The 25,139-nt window shown below is 39.9% G+C and overlaps 2 protein-coding genes across 2 annotated transcripts in view; one reads left to right on the top strand and one right to left on the bottom strand.

The window, feature by feature from the left end:
- The window catches only part of CASK (calcium/calmodulin dependent serine protein kinase), a gene marked incomplete in the record, with an annotated part of 361,613 nt that overhangs the window by 189,939 nt on the left and 146,535 nt on the right, over positions 1-25,139 (top strand).
- GPR82 (G protein-coupled receptor 82) lies at positions 9,191-12,840 on the bottom strand. The gene is made up of 3 exons (XM_006048704.3): positions 12,704-12,840; positions 10,373-10,440; positions 9,191-10,235 (listed from the first exon to the last, which is right to left on the bottom strand). The coding sequence occupies exon 3, from the start codon at positions 10,199-10,201 to the stop codon at positions 9,191-9,193; it is 1,011 nt and encodes a 336-aa protein (XP_006048766.1). The 5' UTR covers positions 10,202-10,235; positions 10,373-10,440; positions 12,704-12,840.

Here is a 25,139-nt window from a genome sequence, read left to right as displayed (position 1 = left end):
ACTGTTTTCTAGAATGACTGCACCAATTTACATTTCCACCAATAGTGTATGAGGGTTCCCTTTCTTTCTACATCTTCACCAACACTTGTTATTTCTTACCTTTTTGATGATAGTCCTTCTAACAGGTTAGGAGGTGATCTCTCATTTTGGGGATTTGCATTTCCCTGATGATTAGTGATTTCGAGCATCTTTTCGTGTACTTGTTGGCCATCTGTCTTATTTGGAAAAATGTCTTTTCAGATCCTCTGCCCACTTTTTAAATCAGATTGTTTGGGATTCTGTTACTGAGTTGTAAGAAGCAATTTTATTTTGAATTCTGTTCTTGAGAGGTAATTACATCAGCATCATATGAGAAATAATGATGGACAACACACTCTAATACTTTCAATAATATAGTCAGTCAGCTTTTTGGTTGGCCATGGTATAATGACAGTCCAAAACCAAATACAATCCCTAAGTAGTTATGTTTGAATACTGTGCTTCAGCTTTCATTTACATTCTGATTGATTTATTCAACAAATATCCGAGTACCTACTTCACACAGTATACTGTGTTTCGAGTCCTAAAGGCATTATGGTCTCAGTAGACAGATGAGATACTGTATCTGTTACCAGCTACTACAGACCAACACACAGTGACTTACAGCGATCACCATTTATTTGCTTTCAGTTCTGCAGTTGGGCAAAGCTTGAGGAGGACTGCTCAATTTTGTCTCACAGGCTGTTGGCTAAGGTGGCATGGCTAGTATCCACAAAGGCTTCACTCACTTTTCTGGCATCTCAGCAGAAGTAAATAGAACAGCTGGAAGCTGGCTGGGCCCTCTTTGCAGTCTCTCATTCAGAACCTCTCTCTCTCTCTTTCTCTCTCTCTCTCTCTCTCTCTCTCTCTTTGCAGTCTCTCATTCAGAACCTCTCTCTCTCTCTCTCACACACACACACACACACACACACACACCTCTTCATGGCCTCCCTTTCTAGCAGGACAGTGTCTCACGGCACCAAAGGAGCAAAAATGAAGCCTCAACCTAGAAATGGCACCATGTCATGTCTTCTGCCTTCTGTTAGTCAAAATGTCACAAGAGTAGCCTGGATTCAAGAGGAGGAAAAACAGGTTGTGCCTTTTAGTTAGAGGAGCAACATATGTGCACAAGGATAGGAGAACTTGCTCACGGCCTTGTTCGTGAACAAGGAGAACTTGTTCGCAGATAGGCAAAACAAATAATTACCATCCAAGGTATGGGGTGGGAAATATTAAAAGGCAGAGTCATAGAAAATTCATGGAGAAAGTTGCATTTGAGCCTAGTCTTGAGTCGTGGGGGAGTTAAAACAGGATGAGAGGACGTTTCAAGCAACAGGAATAGTGTAGGCAACAGCTCAAAGTTACTGTAATAAATTTTAGTAAGTTTATTATATCTAAGGCACATGCCAAATAATTTTGAGGAAGCATCCAGAAACATGAACTTCCCAGGTGGCAATGGTAGTAAAGAACCTTCCTGCCAATGCAAGAGACGCAGGTTTGATCCTTGGGTCAGGAAGATTCCCTGGAGGAGGGCATAGCAACCCACTGCAGTATTCTTGCCTGGAGAATCCCATGGACAGAGGAGCCTGACAGGCTGCAGTCCATAGGGTTGCAAAGAGTTGGACATGACTAAAGCAATTTAGCATGCACACACACATTCAGAAACAGTCTAAGGAAGGGAAGAGAGAACTGATTCTCAAACTGCACGTTAATAAGAAACCACCAGAAAAGGCACCATTGTTGAATTGGGAAGCAGACTCTCAACACAGAGCACACATTATTGTTGATATTCTTTATATTTCAGTACCTGAAATCTATACATTTCACATGGTAACTATAGTGCTCACATCTAGCTAATTGGTAAATTGGGATTGGGTTTTTTTTTTTTCTTAAAACATCCATCCAAAAATACATATCAAGTGCCTACTGTGTGTCTGGCACTATCCTAGGAACCAGAGCTACATCATCAAACAAAACAGACCAAATCACTGACCCTGTGGAGCTGACTTTCTAGTTCAGGGAGACAGACACTGATCACTGAGCATAAAGAAGTCAAATGTATAGTAGGTTAGAGATGTGAAAAGGACTACAGGGAAGAAAAAAAAGAGCAGCCAAAGGGATGAGGACTGCTGGAGAAGGGGTTGCAGTATTAAATAGGGTGATGAAGCAGGCCCCATTGAGCAGTTGACCTCTGGCAAGGAGAGATGGTGGGCTAACTGACACCAAAGGAGGAGGATTCTGGGTAAAAGAAAGGCAGGAGCATAAGTGGCCTGTTTGAGCTAGAGCAGGGAGGCCAGTATGGTTGAAGCAAAGTGGGCAAAGGGGAGAGTGGATAGTAGATGAGGTTAGAGAGGAAAGGAGGGGAGGAGAACCTTTAACTTTTACTCTGACAGAACTGAGGATTCACCAAAAAGTTTTGAACAAAGACAGATGGTGATCTGACTTTCCACGGTAACAGGACTACATTGCTTTGTTGCTCTAATAGATTGAATAGGGGCTCCAAGGTGGAACTTGGGAAACAGAAGATGGTCCTGCCTGGCAGGGCCAGAGTGGTAGCAAGGAAGTGATTAAAAAAAAAAAAAAAGTAGATTCCAGGTATATTTGAAGGTTGTGTCCACAGGATTTGCTAATATAATTTCAGTAGCTTAGATAACCCAAAGTAGTTTCATTCAGGACCTTATTATAGAGGTTTTCCAATGTAGTGATCTTTAATAATAATGCAACTTTAATGACAGTACATTTCCCATGGCTAATAATTTAAACTTTCACTGGATGTGTTCTTACTCTTTGCTAATAACAAATTTTGTGAAGAAGCTTTTCTTCATATTCAGATAGTGGATATTCAGTGACTTGTCTGGATATAGATTTTGATTTCTATAATGAGTTTTTGTCAAAGTTTTCTTCCTTTTTACTCAGTAAAGAAAACAGAAGACCATTGCAACAGTCCATTCCTTTGAGAAAAATTTCTATTATTTAATCGTCCCTTTTAGCTAGCCAAGCATATTCCCATTTTCTCCCTTGTTCTGGTTCTCATTCTCCTTCCCTCCTTCCTTGCCCTCCCCTCAAGTTCTTGGCATAGATCCAGAAGCATTGGGTTTCAAACATTCTAGAATTATATTAATAATACTTTTTTCTTTACTTGGTAAGCATTTCTTTTTGAAATCAGAATGCTGCTGCTGCTGCTAAGTCACTTCAGTCGTGTCAGACTCTGTGCAACCCCATAGACGGCCTCCTACCAGGCTCCTCTGTCCCTGGGATTCTCCAGGCAAGAACACTGGAGTGGGTTGCCATTTCCTTCTCCAGTGCATGAAAGTGAAAAGTGAAAGTGAAGTCGCTCAGTCGTGTCCAACTCTTAGCGACCTCATGGACTGCAGCCTACCAGGCTCCTCCGTCCATGGGATTTTCCAGGCAAGAGTACTGGAGTGGGGTGCCATTGCCTTCTCCATGAAATCAGAATACCTGAGTCTAAAAATGTTTGGTTTTATCAGGTTACATTTGAGTCTATGATGCCATGTGAAGAAGCAGTTTCATATGAAATTGTGTAAAATGTAATTGTATAATTCTTTGAAGACTCTTGAGAGTCCCTTGGACTGCAAGGAGGTCAAACCAGTCAATTCTAAAGGAAATTAGTCCTGAATATTCATTGGAAGGACTGATGCTGAAGCTCCAATACTTTGGCCATGATGCAAAGAACTGACTCATTGGAAAAGACCCTGGTGCTGGGAAAGATTGAAGACAGGAGAAGGGGACGACAGAGGATGAGATGGTTGGATGGTATCATCAACATGATGGACATGAGTTTGAGTAAGCTCCGGGAGTTGGTGATGAACAGGGAGGCCTGGCGTGCTGCAGTCCATGGGGTCAAAGAGTCAGACACGACTGCGTCACTGAACTGACTGACTGAAGTTTGGGAAGACGTGTCATCATAGTACAGCATCTCCCAACAGCCGTATACATTTGGGGCCGGGTTCTTTGTTGTGGGGGGGCTCTCTTTTGTGTTGCTACCTCTGCCTAGCCTCGACCCACTAGATGCCAGTAGCATTTCCCTGCTGTGTGACGCTCAAAAATGACTCCCAACATTTCCAAATGCCCCCTCAAAAACCACCCCTGGTTGATGCCCACAGTCATAATATTCTATTTCTCATGCTTTGCCTCCCTACAGGCATTAAATAGGGCATGTATGCAAATTCTTTTTTCTATCACCTTTCCTTTTATTCCTGTTTTTTTTCTTGTGAAAGGATGTGAAAACTTTCATTATGTTTCAGTGTTTTCTTCCTCTCACCCCTAAATGAAAAGTACTTTAAAAAAAAATAGTTCAGTTTTTTAGGTAAATGCAACTCCTGGCTCCTTGCTGGCCTTCGTTGGCTCTGTTCAGCCATGAGAGTCACCATTTTATTGTCTCTCTTGTCTCCCTGAGATGCCTCACAAAGCATCACTTGAGCGCGGAGAGAAAACCAAGCCTCAGACCTTTCTACACCACTGACCTACTGACGTCTGATTTTAATAAGCCAAGTTGAAGTTAAGCCGCTTCTTTGAGCAAACTGCTCGACACACAGTCCCTTTCTATTCTGAATAGGGCCTGTGCCCAGGAGGTTTGGGGGCTCTGGTTTAGTTCTCAGAACTGCAAAACCCCAAATCTCACAGCTGCTCAGCCAGGAACCTCCACCCAAGCATTTCTGTGTGTGCTTCCTTTAAATGGTTTCCTGGCTAACCCATGAACACGCCCCGCTGCTCTCTGGCCACCTTCTGGTATCGGTTCTCCTTTCGGCAGCCGAGGGCCAGACTTCATAATAAATGGTTGCTCATCACATCACTCTAGTTGTGGTGACATTGTGGATTTCTTATGGTATTTCTTCCTCCATCGCTCTTGACATTTGTCTTACATCTCTTACCACAGCTCCCCCAAAGTCCCTCGTGTTTATATTATATAGAACATTGAGAGTTTCCTTAAGATGAAAGTAAATTCTGTTCTTTATTATAATAAGCACACAGGCTTACCTTCTCTGTTACTTTTGTAAGATTGTCGAGCGTAATGTACATGTTCAGCTTGATCGTGGGGTTTTTAATACTTAGAAATACAAGATAAATTTAAGATGACCTTGCTTCTCTTTTTCCACCCATCCCCCGTTTCAAAAAAAAATCAGCTCCAACTTTCTTTTGCTCAGTAGATGCGAGTACTTTCACCGCTGCTTCCCTTCTGAGCCAGCAGTAGCAAGCATGTACCATACAGCCAGTGCCTTTGTACTGTCAGGTATAAAAACCCTTCAGGCTGTAGTAACTCTTGCCACTGATATCAATTCACTTTGAATCCCAGGGCAGTCAAAGAAGGCTCATGGCATTAGGTTGTGGGATTGAAATGCTTAGCAAACTACCAGTGCCCCTCTGTGCTGTGCTCCCTTTGTGGTTTGCCAAGCAAGATTCCCTCTCAGCTTGTCTCCGCATATTCGCTCATAACAGTTCCCTCTCTGCAGACTGCAAAGCCCCAGGTGGGCTGCAGCCAGCCTTAACCAGATCAGAGCAGGGTTGACATTGGAGGGGAGCAAAACTTGCCACCCCCACAATGTGTCTGTTTGGCTTGAAGATTATTGGGGGCTGGTTATTTTTAAGAAGCAAGAGACTCAGGAAGTCTTCCTTTACACCTCCCCCTTAACCGCCTGAAACAATTTAAAGGGTCTGATCCAGGAAGAGTACTAGCACCGGAGATGTCTGCAGAGAATGTGGGCTAGGTGTGGTGGGTGAACTCAGCAGGCTAGGGAGACCAAAGTCCCCTCTGCATCCCATAGTCTTGGTAGCAAGCATTTGTTTCCCAAACATTTGTTTCTCCATCTCCATGTGAATTGCCCTCCTCCCCTTTGAGGTCCCCAACCCCTACCCTCTTCTCCTTCTCTCAGTTGGCTCATAAGTTTCAATTGCCCAGCTTATCCTTGAGCCGAATATTCCAGAGGATATGAGGCCATATTCCCCTTAGGTATGTAATTTATTTTTGGGTTTTTTTTCTCCTGTTAATCCATTTCAGGTCAGGAGAACCTACAGGAGTAGAGGAAAATTTTTTCCTTCTCCAGCATCTTCCTGTTCTCCCCAAAGAATAGAAACTCACTTCCAGGAGGAGTACTCCATCCTTCATTTTGCTGTTCTAGTCTTAATTGTTCATGTTCCTGATTAATAGTTTGCAGGTTGCCTTAATGGGAGTGTATATATGAACCTTTGTCATGCCTGCAGTGTTCTTCCCTGGAGAATCCCAGGGACGGGGAAGCCTGGTGGGCTGTCTATGGGGTCACACAGAGTCGGACATGACTGAAGCGACTCAGCATGCCTGTTAAGACACAATCTTGTCAATCTTTAAGTCAAAATTTGGGGTTTCTGAAATTGTGTTTGATGTTAACTCACAGACACATTAAAAGCATCACTTTCCTGAAATTCACACTCCAAATTTAGGATAAATTTTAGAAAGTGATACTTCCTATAAAATATTTGCCATGACATTAAATAGTCAGTTCCTCAATTACACAAAAAATTCAACATAATTTGCAATCACCTATTCATGAAAGCATCTATGGTGTAAAGATAAACATGGTGACTAATAAGCTCAGTACAGAGAATTAAAACGGAAGTTTTCTACCAGAATGAGTAACTTGAGAAATTGCATATCTCCTTTTCTGCCTTTTTCTAATGTAGAGAAGTCTACTTTGGTGTAGTATCTTTTATTTAAATAGTGGTATAAAGTGATTTTTTTAATAATGATTTTCAGAAGTTACATATGTTTTTGAAACTCCTAAGTGAAGTGAGATTTGATTCAGCATTGCTTATGTTAAGTGAGAACTATTGATCAGCTTCTCAATTCCTCTTAGTCTAATGAGTTTTGGTTTTAAAACTTATGTAAGAAAGTATGCTGGGAGGGATTGGGGCAGGAGGAAAAGGGGACGACAGAGGATGAGATGGCTGGATGGCATCACCAACTCGATGGACGTGAGTTTGAGTGAACTCTGGGAGATGGTGATGGACAGGGAGGCCTGGCGTGCTGCGATTCATGGGGTCGCAAAGAGTTAGACACGACTGAGCAACTGAACTGAACTGAAGAAAGTATTGCTGTAACTGTGGAGAAACTTGGGTGTTTGGGTTGACTTTGAGTTAATATGTGATTCTCATGTCTATGAAATTACTAGATTAGACACCCTTGTTTACAGCCAACATTTAAGGAGTCACCTGGAGTTCCCAGGTCTTCCTTTGTCTCTGCAAATTAAAAATAATCAGCCAGAAATAAGATTGCTGCTATTAAAGAATAATTGTATACTATAAATATTTGAAGCCAGCATGTGTTTTTTCACGTTTCTCTGAACATTTTCTTCTCTCATTTAAACACTGAAGTAAAAAAAGGAGAAAAATTATTTACTGTTTTCTATTCTTTTTCAACGAAAATCACACAGATTTGTTTCTGTGTAATGTCAATTGTTTCTACATTTTAAATTCTGCAACAAAACATGCTATGAGATGAAAGGCTTAAGAGTGCTATGTGAACTAACTTTAAACTTCTTTTTGAGCACTGAAGAAATTACCATGTAGGGAATAGATGAGTCTTTAAGCAGTTTCCAACTGAGCGACTTCACTTTCACTTTCACTTTCATGCATTGGAGAAGGAAATGGCACCCCACTCCAGTGTTCTTGCCTGGAGAATCCCAGGGACGGGGGAGCCTGGTGGGCTGCCGTCTTTGGGGTTGTACAGAGTCGGACACGACTGAAGTGATGTAGCAGCAGCAGCAGCAGCAATGAAGTAGCAGGTTACAGTTCGGGTTTATTCAGCTTCAGTTTTGTTCAGCTGTTTATGTTTGGTTCTTATCCGAGCAATTACAAGTACCATAGGAGCAGAAATAGGAAATAGACTAAAGCTCCAAAGTTGCTTATGGTCTCTTTAGGAAAATAAACACACATTCTTTTTTATTTTTAATTATATTGTATATAATACAGAATATAGCCATCATCATTTGTCTTACAAGATTACATCTAAGAAAGAAATGACCATAAAGAAAGGCTTACTCTTTAAATATTTAGGTAGATATTGGAGAAAATTTTAGATGACTTATTTAACTATGCACTTCAGTGTTTTCATCAGTTAATTGGCATACATCAGGGTTGTGATGATTAAAATAATACATGTGAAACCTGTAAGCACATAGCACATGCTTAGTAAATGAGAGCTACTCATAGCAGTAATGTCATCTGGCTTAATAATAGTACCTGTGAATTACATAGCATTTTTCCGTTCTACAAATGAAGAAATTAACACTTACAGAGGGTGATTTCCCTGAGATTGTCCAGCTAAGTAAGAGTTGGAACTAGGACTGAATCTAGGGACTCTAACTCCAGAGACCAGTCTCACAATGGTGATACTGTTATACTGCCTATCATTTATTCATTCATTTCACAAAAATTAATTGAACACATTTACATGCTAGGTACTGTTTGTCATTAATAACATTATTTATATTGAATACAGAGGAGAATCAACAAAATGTGAAGATCATATAATGACATTTTTATTTTGACAAAGCCTAATCCAAATATTTAAGCGTATTTATAAATAACATCTACTTAATAAATACTGGGATCAATGAATATTGCTTCTCCCAGGATCGTGGACTGGATAATACCAAATAAATAATGTGTTTATAAAACCTTGGATTTTTTATGGTACATTATTCATACACTTAGATAGGACTTAAATGAGGAAATTTCTTATTCACTTTTTTATTTTACTCATTTTAAAAGTTACCAACAATACATTACCCATACATGGACCCTTGTAGTCTAATTACTAGAAAGTAGGAAAGTCATAAACCATTTGCTGCTTTATCCTATAGTTTTGAATTATCATGCTTTGCATAGAAGCATCCATGGTTGAGTTTAAACAGAAAATCATCTGGTGGTTTCATATGTGGTGGGCTCCTTGCAATATGCTTGTCTTTTGCCTCTGTAAGTCTCATCTCAACTTGCACTCTAAGTAGAACCATAAAGTGAGTTTTATGTTTGTTGGTTGGTTGATTTTGTTTTTAAAAACCAAAGAGGCTTTCTAGGTGCCAATTTTCAACCAAGCTATGACCTGTTAAACCCGTCATTTAGGGGCCCCAGTAGGGTCATATGAACAGTTTTCTGTTTGGTGGTATTTTCCATTTGGAAATCAATCAGAGGGTTGCAGATGGGGTGCATCAGGTTTTGTAAAGAGATTGTATAGTGTCTTCTTGAATGTTTTATCTAAAAAAAGAAATATAATGGGGTCTGTGCTACTTCTGGCTGATGCAAGGCAGGTGAGGATGTTTTTTATTTCAATTAAATCATTCAGTTGCTGACAGTCCACTCTTCGGTGTACAACAAAAAAAATGGGTTTAAAAATGCTGTATGGAAGGAAGCAAACTATTAGTAGAATCTGTATGACCAAAAGGTGCCTTTTCACAGAGCTGTAAGTCAGATCTTTCTCTGTAATGGATGTACAAGTCCTTATTTTTCTCAGATGGTTGACAAAAGAGTAGTATGATGTTAGGACAACTAAAAATGAAAACCCAATAAATGTGGTTCCAATGAGGCCTGCAGTCTGAGAGATCTCAGCTCCTAGTTCCATCTGTGAATTATAGCACTTCGTCTCTTCCCCTTTTGTGGTCTCTTCAACCGAGTAGTATATGATAATTGGAATAATTATGCCTAGAACAACTATCCATATGTAAACACACAGTTTTCTAGCAAAGTTGGGCTGGCGAAATTTTTTCAGCAAGTGGCCGTAAAATACTTTCTCGTAACACGAAGTGGTCTCTTGTGTGGAATCCTTTTTCATTAAGGTAGCATAGCGGCTTATGGCAATCCAGCTTAAAATTAAGAGGCTGACGAACATACTCACATGCATGGATAGAGTTCCCAAAAAATTGACCACCCTGCATTGTGGAGATTGATATTCCCACTGAAAACCTTTCAGGAAATAGATACCCATGAAAGGCATGGCACTGCACACGAGTAAGTTTGCAGTCACGAGATGTGCTAGGTAGATGTGTGTTGATGTTTTCTTAGCTATTTTTGTTAAAAATATCCACTGGGAGAGAGAATTTCCAAACAGACCAATGATACAAAGGAAGGTATAAATGATCGGTAAAGCCATGTAAGAGATCTTGGATGGTTGAATACATGTTGAGTTGTTACTCATTTATATCAGATTTCCTTGAATTGTGCCACAGGAGCTAGAACAGAGTTGCAGATATTTAATATTAAAATTACAAATGGTATTTAACCTGAATAATTTTTTTAAGCATTGGCTAAAATAAAATAGTAACATAAATATAGTGAATGGAAAGGGAAAGTAAAGATGCCTTCTCACCTTTTCTAATCACGATTGTCCGATTGAAATAAAAGCAGGTAGTTGATTATTGTGGATGGTGCCTTTGTCTAAAGAATAAAATTTGATAGAAATAGTTAAATGCCTGAGATTTATTCTTTTATACTAGAGAAACATGTAATTCTTATACTAGATTTTAAGGTAGTTTGTAAAAGACAATTGATTTTGGCCTAGGAAGGTAATTTTTAGAATTTAAAGGTACTTGCAAGCAATACTTACTGGCCAAAGTAAACTGTTGCAAAAGTATTTTGCGGTCATGTTATCGCAAGACCAATTTTTCATTACCACCCTGCTGCTGCATTGCTTCAGTCATGTCCAACTCTGGGCAACCCCATAGACGGCAGCCCACCAGGCTTCTCTGTCCCTGGGATTCTCTGGGCAAGAATACTGGAGTGGGTTGCCATTTCCTTCTCCAAATTACCACCTTAATTGTCCATAAATACTTTTAAAAATGGTGTCTTTTCATGGCTAAGTTAAAGAGCTTCTCTCTAATCCAATACTATTAGAAGAGTCTCTTTTTGTATTTCAGAAGTAAACTTAATTCTGTATCAACATTCAGGCAAGATCTTGAATTAAACAGAAGAAAAATGTAGTGACCGAGGATAGACACCAGGATACCAGGGTCCTTACCAGATGTCATCAGTAATTTCTTATTTCAGATATTTAATGCTCATCTATCATACTTTAGTAAAAATATAGTTCAAGATTCTGAATCAAACTGTAGTTGCTATTGCTTGTTGGTTAGAGCGCCCCCATGTGTCTTTGTGTGTAACTTAGTACCTTGGTTTTTCAGAGAAGTGTTTTGTTTTTTGTTTTTTAGAGGATACTTTAACCACAGTATAAATGCAGGTATGATTTGGCCTTTTTAATGTCTTGTTTTTAAATGTCTCTTGCTTCAAAAGGTACACATACAGACTCCTTTTCATATTTTTCTCATTCCTTTATTTTTCTTTTAGTTGGAAATAAAAGGTTTTGGATTCTGGTCAAATAAAAACCATGAGCTCTTTTCAGAATGTGCTTCAGTTCTCCGTATTTTTCACCATACATTTCTAAGTACCACATTCTCTACTCTTTTATAATCTAGAATAAGGGTACTCAGTTTTTTTCTTCTCATTCTCTCTTTTGATAAACACAAAATTTTTTTTCTGTACAGTGCCTTCTGAGATTCTTATATGCTCCTAGCCCCTCAGGGATATTTTACTCTTTACCCCTCTTCAGCATCAGATTATATTTTTTGCATCTTAGATTATAAAAGTAGGGATTTTTCCCAAAATATACCACTGTATTTTTGAAATTACTTTTTAAACCAATCTTCACTCAAAGGCTTGAAAGCTTGGTTATCTGTAGGTTCAAATACTAAGACCCTTAATGTCTACCAGTGTCTATCATGTTATTTTGTTGCTTTGCAATTTTTATTTAGAAAATGATGCATATGCTTCAGAGTGAGTTTGTATCTGAGTCCAGTACAGCCTGGCAAATGGAAATTGATTTAAAAATCAGAGAGTGAAATTAGCCAGTTTATTTCTTAAGAAAAACAATTATCTGATCAAAGTGGTTATTTATATTACATAAAGAATGGAACTTCCTTTTGTGATGATGTTAAAGAAAAACACTAGCTACTGCCTTGTATAGAAAATGCATTGGGTTCTAAAATCTATAAAGGTGGTGCTTTTGTATTAATGGATAGTATTCTTTAAAAAAAAAAAAGCTAGACCACCACTAGAGCATCTGTCACCATCTTATTCATTACCATTGCCTTGCTTTTCTATTTCACCCTAGCACATGCTTCAGAACAGAGGAGAGGTAAAAAGACCTTCACAGAGGCTAGCTTTATCGCATGGATGACCTTGAGACTCTAGAGGCACCTTCAGGATAACAGACAGCAACTAGTTGACCATCTTTAGCTTGCCAAACATCAAGCTTGTATCTCTTAGGTACCTCTCCTTTAAAAGTAAAGTTTGATTATAAAACTGCTAGATAATTATTTTCTAAAATTTAGAAACCATAAGGCTTAAGAAATCAAATAACAATCACATGTTACATATACAGAATGGCTCTCTAGAAAATGTGTGCAAGTCTGCGTTCTGCTCAGCAGAATGCCTGTCTTGAATCAGTCCTGTAACACATTGTACCTCTGCTAATTTGACAAATGAAAGACATCTACAATTCTAACTTTAGCTACTAACGGTTACCTACATAATTAATATGCTGACCTTTCTTAGTGATCAGTCTTAAAATGTAAACATTTTAATCCTGTTAGAGTTTTTATATAAAGAGTTAACTTTTAAGCTCAAACTGAGTGATCAGTCTTACCTGTATCAGTAGTTTATGCCAGACAAGGCTCTGTTGTTCAGGGTGGTGATGCTCAATTTCAGATTTATAATTCTCTGATCATTAGTCTTCCATTATCTTTCAGTTTTACTCAAGGAGAATAGATTCTTGCATGACACCAACTACAGTGGGAAGAAAGGAAATTAAACGCTGTATTGAAGAAATTCGATAGTTATGGTGAATGTAGCAACTACCTTCTCAAAAAAAAAAAACTCATTTCTCTATTTCTATAGCGGGAGGAAGTTGGTGGACAATATATATACTGTGCTTCCTTATTATTATTTCATGAACCGGTTACACCTCACTTAGCTTCATTAGCATGCTTGGCAGAAGTTAAGTTCAAAGGTTTAGTCCCCGTGGCTAGTTACTTTTGTAAAAATACAGTGGTAGAGGAAACCATTCCATAGTAACCCTCTAAAATATTGGTACAAACTTATCTGTAAAATCATTTGTGGATGGCTTATTTGCAACTCAGCTTTATTGTAAATAAAGGGAAGCAGAATTCAAAGTTGTTTTACTTGTAGGAGGTTACTGGAATCAAATATAGAACTGGGGGATAAAGAAGTGAGGCCCAGAGCAGTACACTGTAAGCACAGACTACACTCAAGGGTTTTGGTCTCATCTTGGGGGGGCGGGGGGTGTGTGTGCACATGCACTCAGTTGCTCTGTCATGTCCAACTCTTTGCGACCCCATGGACTGTAGCCCACCAGGCTCCTCTGTCCATGGGATCATCCCAGCAAGAATACTTGCATAGGTTGCCATTTCCCCAATAGACTGACCCATTCTACTTCAGATTGTCCTCTGCTGCCTCCATTCAGATTCAAAAGCAGTACATTGGAGCATTTCATTATGAATTTGGGAAATCCTGGAAAGTGCCAGAACTGAAGACCAAATATGCCTCAAATCAATAGTTATATTACAATATAAAGAACTGTGAAACCAATTTGAGGTACAGGATTGTTTCATCAGTCTATTAACTATTAACTAAATGAACGCTAAGTACCATAGTTAAACCAGTGGGAGTCTGAGGATGGGAACAGCAATCTAATTTCATCAGGCTCAAGCACTTCAGTTATCTGTAACAATCTTCATTTAAAATTAAGAAATATACTTTGCCATTTCTCATAACCCGTCATGCTATCTTATTTCTTGTTGATTGGATAAATTCACCTGAATGCTTGCTAATATTTCTCTTTAAAATAATAATGAGGACTACCTGAGTGTCTGGATTTTGTTCTGCTGTTACTCATCTTTGCAATGCTTGCCATCATTTAATTAAGAACAGTGACTCATCTGGGGTTACATGGCCATTGATTGAAGTAGTCTGGCCTCTGGAATTCCTATCATTTTTATTTCAACAATTTTTCATGTTCCAGGAAGAAATTATTTAGAACAAAAAATAGTCTAGATGTCCATCAACAGATGAATGGATAAAGAAATTGTGATAAATTTATACAATGGAATATTATTTGGCCATAAAAAGGAATGAATTTGTGTCAGTTGTAGTGAGGTGGATGAACCTAGAGGCTCTTTTACAAAGTGAAGTAAGTCAGAAAGAGAAAAACAAGTATCGTATATTAACACATATATATGAAATCTAGAAAAGTGGTACTGATGAACCTAGTAGAGAATGGACTTGTAGACACAGAGGGGGCGTGTGGAACAAATTGAGAAAGTAGTTTTGACATACATACACTATCACGTGTAAAATAGTGGGAAGTTGCTAAATAACACAGGGAGCGCAGCCTGGCACTCTGTGATGACCTAGAAGGGTAGGATAGAGAGAGGGAGGGAAGGGATATATATAGACTGATTTGCATTGTTGTACGGCAGAAACCAACACAAAATTGTAAAGCAATTTTCTACCAATTAATAAAATTTTTAGAAAACAGTTTGAAATAATTTAGAGAAGAAAGACTGTAAAAGGAATCCTGTTTATAAGTGATCAAAAGATAATTTTGGTACTACCTTTTTGAGGGTTAAGCACCTTCGGCCCAAGAAAAAAGAATGTCCTTACTCTCTACAACTTATCTTCCATTGTCCCCAAACTCAGTAGATGATAGCATCACTTCTTCAGTTATTCAAGCTCAAAACCTAGGAATCACCCTTGATTCCTCTCTTCCCTTTGCATCTCACATCCAATAAATTGCTGCTACTGCGGCTTCTGTCACCACCGCCACTAGTATTAGCCTCATTTAATGAAAGCCTGTTATGTGCCAGGCATCCTGTTAAACGCTTTACATGCATGTCTTATTTAGTCTTCACAATACTCTGTGAAATAATACTATGAAATAAGTATCTTCATTTTATAGGTGAGGAAAACTGAACCTCAGAAAAGTCACGTAAGTTGCCCAAGGTCGCGTAGCCATCTGTCCTCACAGAGCAAGTAATTGAAGAGAACAAGGCCATGGTTTCAATGCCTTTTTTTAAAATCTGGCCTCTAAAGTCAACACCATCACTTCTGCAGTATTCTGTTGGTCGCCTAAAGCCAGCAGTGATTCAGTGTGGGAGGTATAAATATCAGCAGATGATGGTCGTTGGGAGCCATCTTGGATGCTGGCTACCACAGATGGCAATCAGCCATTGAACCAAGGAAGAGTCAGAAGTACTGCTTAAAATGATAGTCAGATGACATAATTTATCTGGCAAGAATGCCTGGACAGGTGTAATTTTCACCTTTTCTTCCTCTATTTTGATTTTTTTTTTAATGCTCTGTAGTTTTCTTAAACAGTGCGGTTCATTTCACAAATGTTTGTTGGAGTTACTGCTGTGTTTCCAGTAGTGTGTGGAGGTCACTGAAGAAGTGTAACATGCCCAACACGGCACAGCTAGTAAATTTACTTTAAGGTACATATTTGGATTTTTTTTTTTCCAACCTCACCCTCTCCCTTAGCAGCAATTACTGGTTTTTTTAGAGTCAATAAGGATAAGTAAACTAGAGTCAAGTTTTCAATACTTTTATTCATAGACAGGGTTTCTAGGCTCTGAGGTAGCAGAATTGACTGGGAGAACTCAAGCCCAATTTTATTCTTTCTTGGAGAACTTTGGACTTCATTAAGCTAATTTTTATTCTGTCAATATCAGTATAAAGTCTTTATTATTTTAGTGATTTTGAGTTCCCTAATTGAAATAGAAGGAAAATTTTATTTATATTTTTCTAAGACACTGGGCAGTATTCATGCAATTGGTAAAAGGTGTGGATGTCAGAGAATTACCAGAAATATAGCTCAGGCAGAAATGTCAAGAATTGCAAGTTCTCTGTCAAAGTGACCCCATGGACTTTTCTCATTTAGGTCACCTATAGTTTTCTTTGGTTCTCATTCATCTTTCCCATGCTTCTCTTCTTTGAAGTTCTGCTTCTGTTTCCAAGTCTAAATGCTCTTGCCTAACCATTCTAATTACTTCCTATATCCTCTGCCAAATACTGGCTTCCTCAGTGTTCTGCTCTGACCCTTATGATTTACTCCTTGAGGTATTAGAGTAATTCCCCAGAGTGTAAGTCCTGCCATGTATGAAGTTTCCTGCTTTTGAGATGTTAGATGTTCAAAGGGCACGCATGCTCCAGTGCAGTTTGACAATCCACAGTGAGCTATATTCAGCAGGGGAATATAAGAGCTTTCCTAAAAAAAAACAAACAAAAAAAAAAACAAAAAAAAAACGCTTTCCTGGTGGATCACTGGGATTAGGACAGGGTCCCTTTTCAACTTGCCTCAGAGCCAGAACCCAGAGGACACAAAACAGCTCAGTCATACCTGTACCATTGTGCTTAAACTAGACAGTTATTTTCACCTACCAGCTTAGTGTCTTCTAAAATGGCAACAGTGGGTCTTTAAAGCCCTGTCTCTGATGACTCAGAAGCTGAGGGCATTGGGAGGCTGGTGTGCAGTAAGAGAAGACATGCCTTATGTGGTCCACATTAGAACTTCACATTCAAAAGATAATTATTTCTTCAAGGGGGAGTGGGATGAGGGGGCAGTGGAAGCCTTTATCCAGTTCACTGCACACCCGAGCCAGCAGTTACCTTTAGTGAAACAGAGACCTGTTACTCAAAGCTGTGGTTTATTCAAGGCTCTCTGAGGTCCCCGCTCTCTTCAGGATGTGGTGTCTGGCCACAGCCGTGTCTCTGTCTCCAGTTGCACTGTGCTCAGGCCTCACCATCTACCACGAGCAGCTATAATCATGGCTGTCTCACCCTTAATCAGGGTATGAAGATCCTCTACTTGCTGCTACAAGCTGGCTTGGGAGTATTTCCTTCAAGAACTGTTTAAAAAAAAAAAACCAACAGAAATTATAGTCCAAAGTGTGAAAATGTATAATAGCACAGAAGAGTGATTACCTCTGGAGAAGGAAATGGCAACCCACTCCAGTACTCTTGCCTGGAAAATCCCATGGACAGAGGAACCTGGTAGGTTACGGTCCATGGGGTTGCAAAGAGTCCGACACTACTGAGCGACTTCCCTCTTTCTTTTTTTCTTTCTTTCTTTCTTTTCTTTTCTTTTGTAAGAAAGGTCTAATGGCAAAACATAAAATGGAACTGCCAGTTAGAGTTTCACTATACTTCACCTTTGGCTTTTGTCTTTCCAGATACTCTTGAACGTACTGGGTACATTGTCTTCTAGAAATGCACACCATCGAAACATGGCGGCAGTCATTAAAACTAGAATCTCCACAGAGGTGGCAATTGGAAAGCAGATGGGAAATTCACAGATTTTAGGAAGAGGGAAACTTCAGCATTGGATTAGATGAAGCAAAGATATTTTTGAGGACAGTCAAATTTTGAATTTCAACATCTTTGAGTCAATCAAGTTTGGTTCATATCATGCTTCAGAACCTACCTACCTTTTTGTTTTCAAGTTCTTTGAAAAGCCAAAAGTAGACTAAAATTTCTGAAAATGGAACATTGGATGACAGAATTCTTAAAATAATTTAGGCCATTTTATTGTCACAGGTATAAAATATATACACATACCTACACCCTAGTGACTTGGATTATGACTTGCAGTGAGATTTAGGGAGTTAAAAAGGCATCATGTATCAGTGCCCAGAACCCTCATCACTGCCCCTTTCTTCCAAAGACCATTTCCTGGCCATTTTATTACCAGTCACTTCTTTGGAATCTCTAGATAAAATTGTCTGGAGGGTAAGTCTGCTGCTCTGTGTCACTATCGTTATTTAAGGGGAAAAAAGATGTCAAAGGAAGATGAGTAAAGAGTTGAGTATCTAAGGTCTTACATCCTATACCTATTCAGTTCAGTTCAGTTCAGTCGCTCAATCGTGTCCGACTCTTTGTAACCCCATGAATCGCAGCACGCCAGGCCTCCCTGTCATCATCAACTCCCGGAGTTCACTCAAACCCACGTCCATCGAGTCAGTGATGCCATCCAGCCATCTCATCCTCTGTCATCCCCTTTTCCTCCTGCCCCCAATCCCTCCCAGCATCAGGGTCTTTTCCAATGAGTCAACTCTTCCCATGAGGTGGACAAAGTACTGGAGTTTCAGCTTTAGCATCATTCCCTCCAAAGAACACCCAGGGCTGATCTCCTTCAAAATGGACTGGTTGGATCTCCTTGCAGTCCAAGGGACTCTCAAGAGTCTTCTCCAACACCACAGTTCAAAAGCATCAATTCTTCGGCACTCAGCTTTCTTCACAGTCCAACTCTCACATCCATACATGACCACTGGAAAAACCATAGCCTTGACTAGACAGACCTTTGTTGACAAAGTAATGTCTCTGCTTTTCAATATGCTATCTAGGTTGGTCATAACTTTCCTTCCAAGGAGTAAGTGTCTTTTAATTTCATGGCTGCAGTCACCATCTGCAGTGATTTTGGAGCCCAAAAAATAAGGTCTGACACTGTTTCCACTGTTTCCCCATCTATTTCCCATGAAGTGATGGGACCAGATACCATGATCTTCGTTTTCTGAATGTTGAGCTTTAAGCCAACTTTTTCACTCTCCTCTTTCACTTTTATCAAGAGGCTTTTTTTTAGTTCCTCTTCACTTTCTGCCATAAGGGTGGTATCATCTGCATATCTGAGGTTATTGATATTTCTCCTGGCAGTCTTGATTCCAGCTTGTGCTTCTTCCAGCCCAGCGTTTCTCATGATGTACTCTGAATACAAGTTAAATAAGCAGGGTGACAATATACAGCCTTGATGTACTCCTTTTCCTATTTGGAACCAGTCAGCTGTTCCATGTCCAGTTCTAACTGTTGATTCCTGACCTGCATATAGGTTTCTCAAGAGGCAGGTCAGGTGGTCTGGTATTCCCAACTCTTTCAGAATTTTCCACAGTTTCTTGTGATCCACACAGTCAAAGGCTTTGGCATAGTCAATAAAGCAGAAATAGATGTTTTTCTGGAACTCTCTTGCTTTTTTGATGATCCAGCAGATGTTGGCAATTTGATCTCTGGTTCCTCTGCCTTTTCTAAAACCAGCTTGAACATCTGGAAGTTCATGGTTCACATATTGCTGAAGCCTGGCTTAGAGAATCTTGAGCATTACTTTACTAGCGTGTGAGATGAGTGCAAGTGTGTGGTAGTTTGAGCATTCTTTGGCATTGCCTTTCTTTGGGATTGGAATGAAAACTGACCTTTTCCAGTCCTGTGGCCACTGCTGAGTTTTCCAAATTTGCTGGCATATTGAGTGTAGCACTTTCACAGCATCATCTTTCAGGATTTGAAATAGCTCAACTGGAATTCCATCACCTCCACTAGCTTTGTTCATAGTGATCCTTTCTAAGGCCCAGACATTCCAGGATGTCTGGCTCTAGGTGAGTGATCACACCATCGTGATTATCTGGGCTGTGAAGCTCTTTTTTGTACAGTTCTTCTGTGTATTCTTGCCACCTCTTCTTAAAATCTTCTGCTTCTGTTAGGTCCATACCATTTCTGTCCTTTATTGAGCCCATCTTTGCATGAAATGTTCCCTTGGTATCTCTAATTTTCTTGAAGAGATCTCTAGTCTTCCCCATTCTGTTGTTTTCCTCTATTTCTTTGCAATTGATCGCTGAGGAAGGCTTTCTTATCTCTCCTTGCTATTCTTTGGAACTCTGCCTTCAGATGTTATGTCTTTGCTTTTCTCCTTCGCTTTTCGCTTCTCTTCTTTTCACAGCTATTTGTAAGCCCTCCTCAGACAGCTATTTTGCTCTCTTGCATTTCTTTTCCATGGGGATGGTCTTGATCCTTGTCCCCTGTACAATGTCACGAACCTCAGTCCATAGTTCATCAGGCACTCTATCTATCAGATCTAGTCCCTTAAATCTATTTCTCACTTCCACTGTATAATCATAAGGGATTTGATTTAGGTCATACCTGAATGGTCTAGTGGTTTTCCCTACTTTCTTCAATTTAAGTCTGAATTTGGCAATAAGGAGCTCATGGTCTGAGCCACAGTCAGCTCCTGGTCTTGTTTTTGCTGACTGTATAGAGCTTCTCCATCTTTGGCTGCAAAGAATATAATCAATCTGATTTCGGTGTTGACCATCTGGTGATGTCCATGTGTAGAGTCTTCTCTTGTGTTGTTGGAAGAAGGCGTTTGCTATGACCAATGCATTCTCTTGTCAAAACTCTATTAGCCTTTGCCCTGCTTCATTCCGTATTCCAAGGCCAAATTTGCCTGTTACTCCAGGTATTTCTTGACTTCCTACTTTTGCATTCCAGTCCCCTATAATGAAAAGGACATCTTTCTTGGGTGTTAGTTCTAAAAGGTCTTGTAGGTCTTCATAGAACTGTTCAACTTCAGCTTCTTCAGCATTACTGGTTGGGGCATAGACTTGGATTACTGTGATATTGAATGTTGCCTTGGAAACGAACAGAGATCATTCTGTTGTTTTTGAGATTGCACCCAAGTACTGCATTTTGGACTCTTGTTCACCATGATGGCTACTCCATTTCTTCTAAGGGATTCCTGTGCACAGTAGTAGATATAATGGTCATCTGAGTTAAATTCACCCATTCCAGTCCATTTTAGTTCGCTGATTCCTAGAATGTCGACGTTCACTCTTGCCATCTCCTGTTTGACCACTTCCAATTTGCCTTGATTCATGGAACTAACATTCCAGGTTCCTATGCAATATTGCTCTTTACAGCATCAGACCTTGCTTCTATCACCAGTCACATCCACAGCTGGGTATTGTTTTTGCTTTGGCTCCTTCCCTTCATTCTTTCTCGAGTTATATCTCCACTGATCTCCAGTAGCATATTGGGCCCCTACTGACCTGGGGAGTTCCTCTTTCAGTATCATTTTGCCTTTTCATACTGTTCATGGGGTTCTCAAGGCAAGAATACTGAAGTGGCTTGCCATTCCCTTCTCCAGTGGACCACATTCTGTCAGACCTCTCCACCATGACCCGCCCGTCTTGGGTGGCCCCACAGGGCATGGCTTAGTTTCATTGAGTTGGACAAGGTTCTGGTCCATGTGATTAGATTGACTATAGTTTTCTGTGATTATGGTTTCAGTGTGTCTGCCCTCTGATGCCCTCTTGCAACACCTACTGTCTTACTTGGGTTTCTCTTACCTTGGACATGGGGTATCTCTTCACAGCTGCTCCAGGAAAGCGCAGCCGCTGCTCCTTACCTTGGACAAGGGGTATCTCCTCACCGCTGCCCCTCCTGACCTTGAACATGGAGTAGCTCCTCTAGGCCCTCCTGCGCCTGCTCAGCCACCGCTCCTTGGATGTGGGGTAGCTCCTCTCAGCGGCCACCACTGACCTCGGGCGTGGAGTAGCTCCTCTCGACCTATTAGTGTCTATATTTATTTTCTCTTATTAAGAGCCCCAAGTTTTGCAGTAACAAGCTTTCCTGAGAACCACTTTTAGGAAATTTATAATAATAACAAATGATAACCACTGAAGTGCTTTATATATATATATATATATATATATATATATATATATATATATTAATTCATTTATTTTTTATGCTATATTTAATTAAAATATCTCTGAAATGGGTACCATTATTACTGTCATTTCCTAGGTGAGGAGACTTAGGTCCATAGAGGATAAATAATTTGTTGATGGTACTACACCTGGTATACTGTATGGCTATTACTGAAGTCACTGGTAGTATGACTTCAGATCCCATATTCTTCGCTGCTACCAGAATCTGGACTGTTTAGGTAAAGGTGACCAAATATCCCTGGTGACCAAAACTGTATCATGTTTCAATCTGGACATTTATTAATTGCTGCCAACTCTCCATTATACAGATTCCCTGGTGGCTCAGATGGTAAAGCGTCTGCCTGCGATGCAGGAGACTCGGGTTCAATCCCTGGGTTGGGAAGATCCCCTGGAGAAGGAAATGACAACCCGCTCCAGTACTCATGCCTGGAAATCCCATGGATGGAGAAGCCTGGTGGGCTACAGTCCATGGGGTCGTAGAGTCAGACACGACTGAGCGACTTCACTTCACTTCACTTCTCCATTATACTGGAGAAGTGCTTTTGCCCTTTGCAATTGATAAGTAATCTGAGGGTGTCATATTTTGAGACTCTCTAAATATATTTTTCTCCATTTTACCCAGTGGATTTTAGCATTCATTGGTGATCCTTGTCTGAATCGTTTCTTATATTGGTGGTTGTGTCTTCATAATGTTTTGACTGGTAGAGATACATTAGACTTGAAGTAGTCATTTTAAGGTATCACTCTAAGCAGGTGTTGGTGTTTCATTAGATATTTCTCAAATTGTACTATGTGTGGGATAGTTTCTAATATTACCATGTAGTCTCTTGTTCTTCCTCCATCAAAAGCCAGTCTAAAATGTAGTTTTAATAAACCTACAAATAAATACTGAAACCAGGAAACATAAGTTCTCTGGAATTCCATATCACCAAAAGTATTTGGTAGAGAAAATTGAAAAGAAGCAACCACAGTTAAATTTTAACACAGGAAAAAGTCTGTAGAGAATCATTTCTTTGGTGATGCTTTGACCAGTAGAGGGCAATCTACTACCAGCCCTAGTTAAACCTCTTTTGCTGTTAAAGGCTGAAGCATAAGCTGCCTGCTTTGCACTATCTTCCAGCTAGAAAATTAGAACAATGTAAAAGTTTAGGGTTTTTTTTTTAAGCTCTGAGAAAATGATAAACTTCTTTATTTTCGTAGCTGGAAAACACTTTAAGCGTGGTAAGATTAAAGTCATTGTATGGACAACGGATTTCTGTCCTTAAGCTGAAAACCCATTGACACTCATCTGTCTTTAATAGGCTATGTCCTTTGGAGATTTTGTTTTGCTTTATACTAGTGACTACCACAAGCGCTACCTTCGTAAAGTCATTCACAACTACAATTACCGTAGTGGTAAAAAGAAAGTCTGGCATTTTATTATATGAAAGTTTTTCTCATTCTGTAGCTTGTCTGAACTTTTTTTTAATCATAGCAATTCATGGACATAGTTTTGTAAACTCAAATAATACTAAAAGGCTTGTAATGAAAACAGCATGTCGCGTCATGTTATTAAGCGATGTCATTTAAAAGGTCTTTTACCTAATGAAGAAAGCAGGGGAGAAATTACCTTGACCCTCCCCTGTAGTCACTTCTTCCTGTCTGCTTAAGAAACTCTGTAGATCCCTTCCTCTTAAGAGATCACCTAACCAGTTGCCTCATCACACAGCATATGCTTGTTTTTATCTCTGTCAACACATTGTTCATTACTAAATCTTCAATAGCCCTTCCACTCCCCACCCTTCAGTGGTTTGGAAAATAAATTTCTCCCCCTCTCTCTTTCATACCCAGATACACACACACAGCTTTTAAGCAAAATAATTCAAGGCATTGTCTTTTTTTGTCAATGAAATTACTTATATATTTGTTGTCACCTTTTAGAAATTAATGGCATACGTACTTTTAATGTTATGTGCATCATTTATCTGCTGCTTCATACCAAACCACGCCTAGCCTTGGTGACTTCTGACAACAACCATTGGTTCATTCTCAGTCCTGCAATTTGTTCTGGGGTCATTCATGCAGCTTCTTCATTATCGGGCAGCTCAGCTGAGCCTCAGTGGTCTCCAATGGCCTCGCTCATGTCTGGAGCCTCAGCTGAGATGGTGGTACAGGCTAAGTATCTCTCGCCATGTAATTTTTCATCCTGGGTTTATTTACCCTGTGGTGGTCTTGGGGTTCCAGGAGCACAAAACTGGAAGCTGCGAGGCCTCTTAAGGCTTTGCTCAGATGCTGTACAATGTCCACTACATTTTATTGGTCAAAGCAAGTCACAGTACCTGCTCAGACTCAAGAGATGTGCCAAGACTCCACTTGTGGATGGGAAGAGCTGCAGAGAATTTTAATGTACCATCTTTTCTTTAATGCACTTGCAACAGCAATGTTCTAACTAGATTTTTATATTTTTTCCCTCAAAGTACCAATACAGTGGCTCTTCCTTAAGGATTAATATAGTATGCATGCCTCAGAGTCCATTGTTTCTTGGATAACATCCAAAAAGAAAACTTTACTTTTCAAAGACATACCCACTGTGCCTCGCTTCAGTCTTGGAGCTGTCATTTTCTTTTGCTCATTTCTTCTATGAAGAGGTGTATTGAAAGTATCAGGAATCCATACTCTTTCCTTTGTACTTTTTATCCTCTGTAAATAGCCCCTTTCTATTTCCAGAACTAGTCTAGCTTTTCAGTAAAACTAGAGGAAAAGTCTGTTTCTGCTAACCTGATTATAAGAAGTAGATCCTAAGAGTGGAGGGCGATTACTAATAGCTCCCAGAAAGAATGAAGCGGCTGGGCCAAAGCAGAAACAACGTTCATTTGTGGATGTGTCTGGTGGTGAAAGTAAAGTCCAATGCTGTAAGCAACAATACTGCATAGGAACCTGGAATTTTTGTTAAGTCCATGAATCAAGGTAAATTAGACATGGTCAGGCAGGAGATGGCAAGAGTGAGCATCAACATCTTAGGAATCAGTAAACTAAAGTGGACATGATATCTCCAATGCCTGCCTGCCTGCTAAGTCACTTCAGTCGTGTCCGACTCTTTGTGACCCTATGGACTGTAGCCCATTGGGCTCCTCTGTCCATGGGATTCTCCAGACAAGAATACTGGAGTGGGTTGCCACACCCTCCTCCAGGGGATTTTCCCAACCCAGGGATCGAACCCCTGTCTCCTGCATCGCTGGCAGATTCTTTACCATCTGAACCATCGGGGAAGCCCCAGATATCTCCAATACTAGAGCCTGAAAGGATATAGAAAGATGACTATTCTAGCTTGCCCCTCTAGTAGCGTTCCCTCTACCATGCTAGGTTGTACTTATTGCTGGAGGTTTAGTTATTTACAGGATCACAAATGCCAGCTGACAGAGCATGAGACCCTCATTTACTTATTTAGCTGACTCCTCTCACCACTTGCCACATATATTTGGAACTCTATAATCAGTCTGCACAAGAGCTGACCCTGTGTGTTCCAGTGTTTTTCAA

The sequence above is a fragment of the Bubalus bubalis genome, chromosome X (assembly GCF_019923935.1).
Source record: "Bubalus bubalis isolate 160015118507 breed Murrah chromosome X, NDDB_SH_1, whole genome shotgun sequence".
NCBI lineage: Eukaryota > Metazoa > Chordata > Mammalia > Artiodactyla > Bovidae > Bubalus > Bubalus bubalis.
The sequence above is the reverse complement of the archived record's forward strand: the minus strand, read 5'-3'. Positions and strand labels throughout refer to the sequence as shown.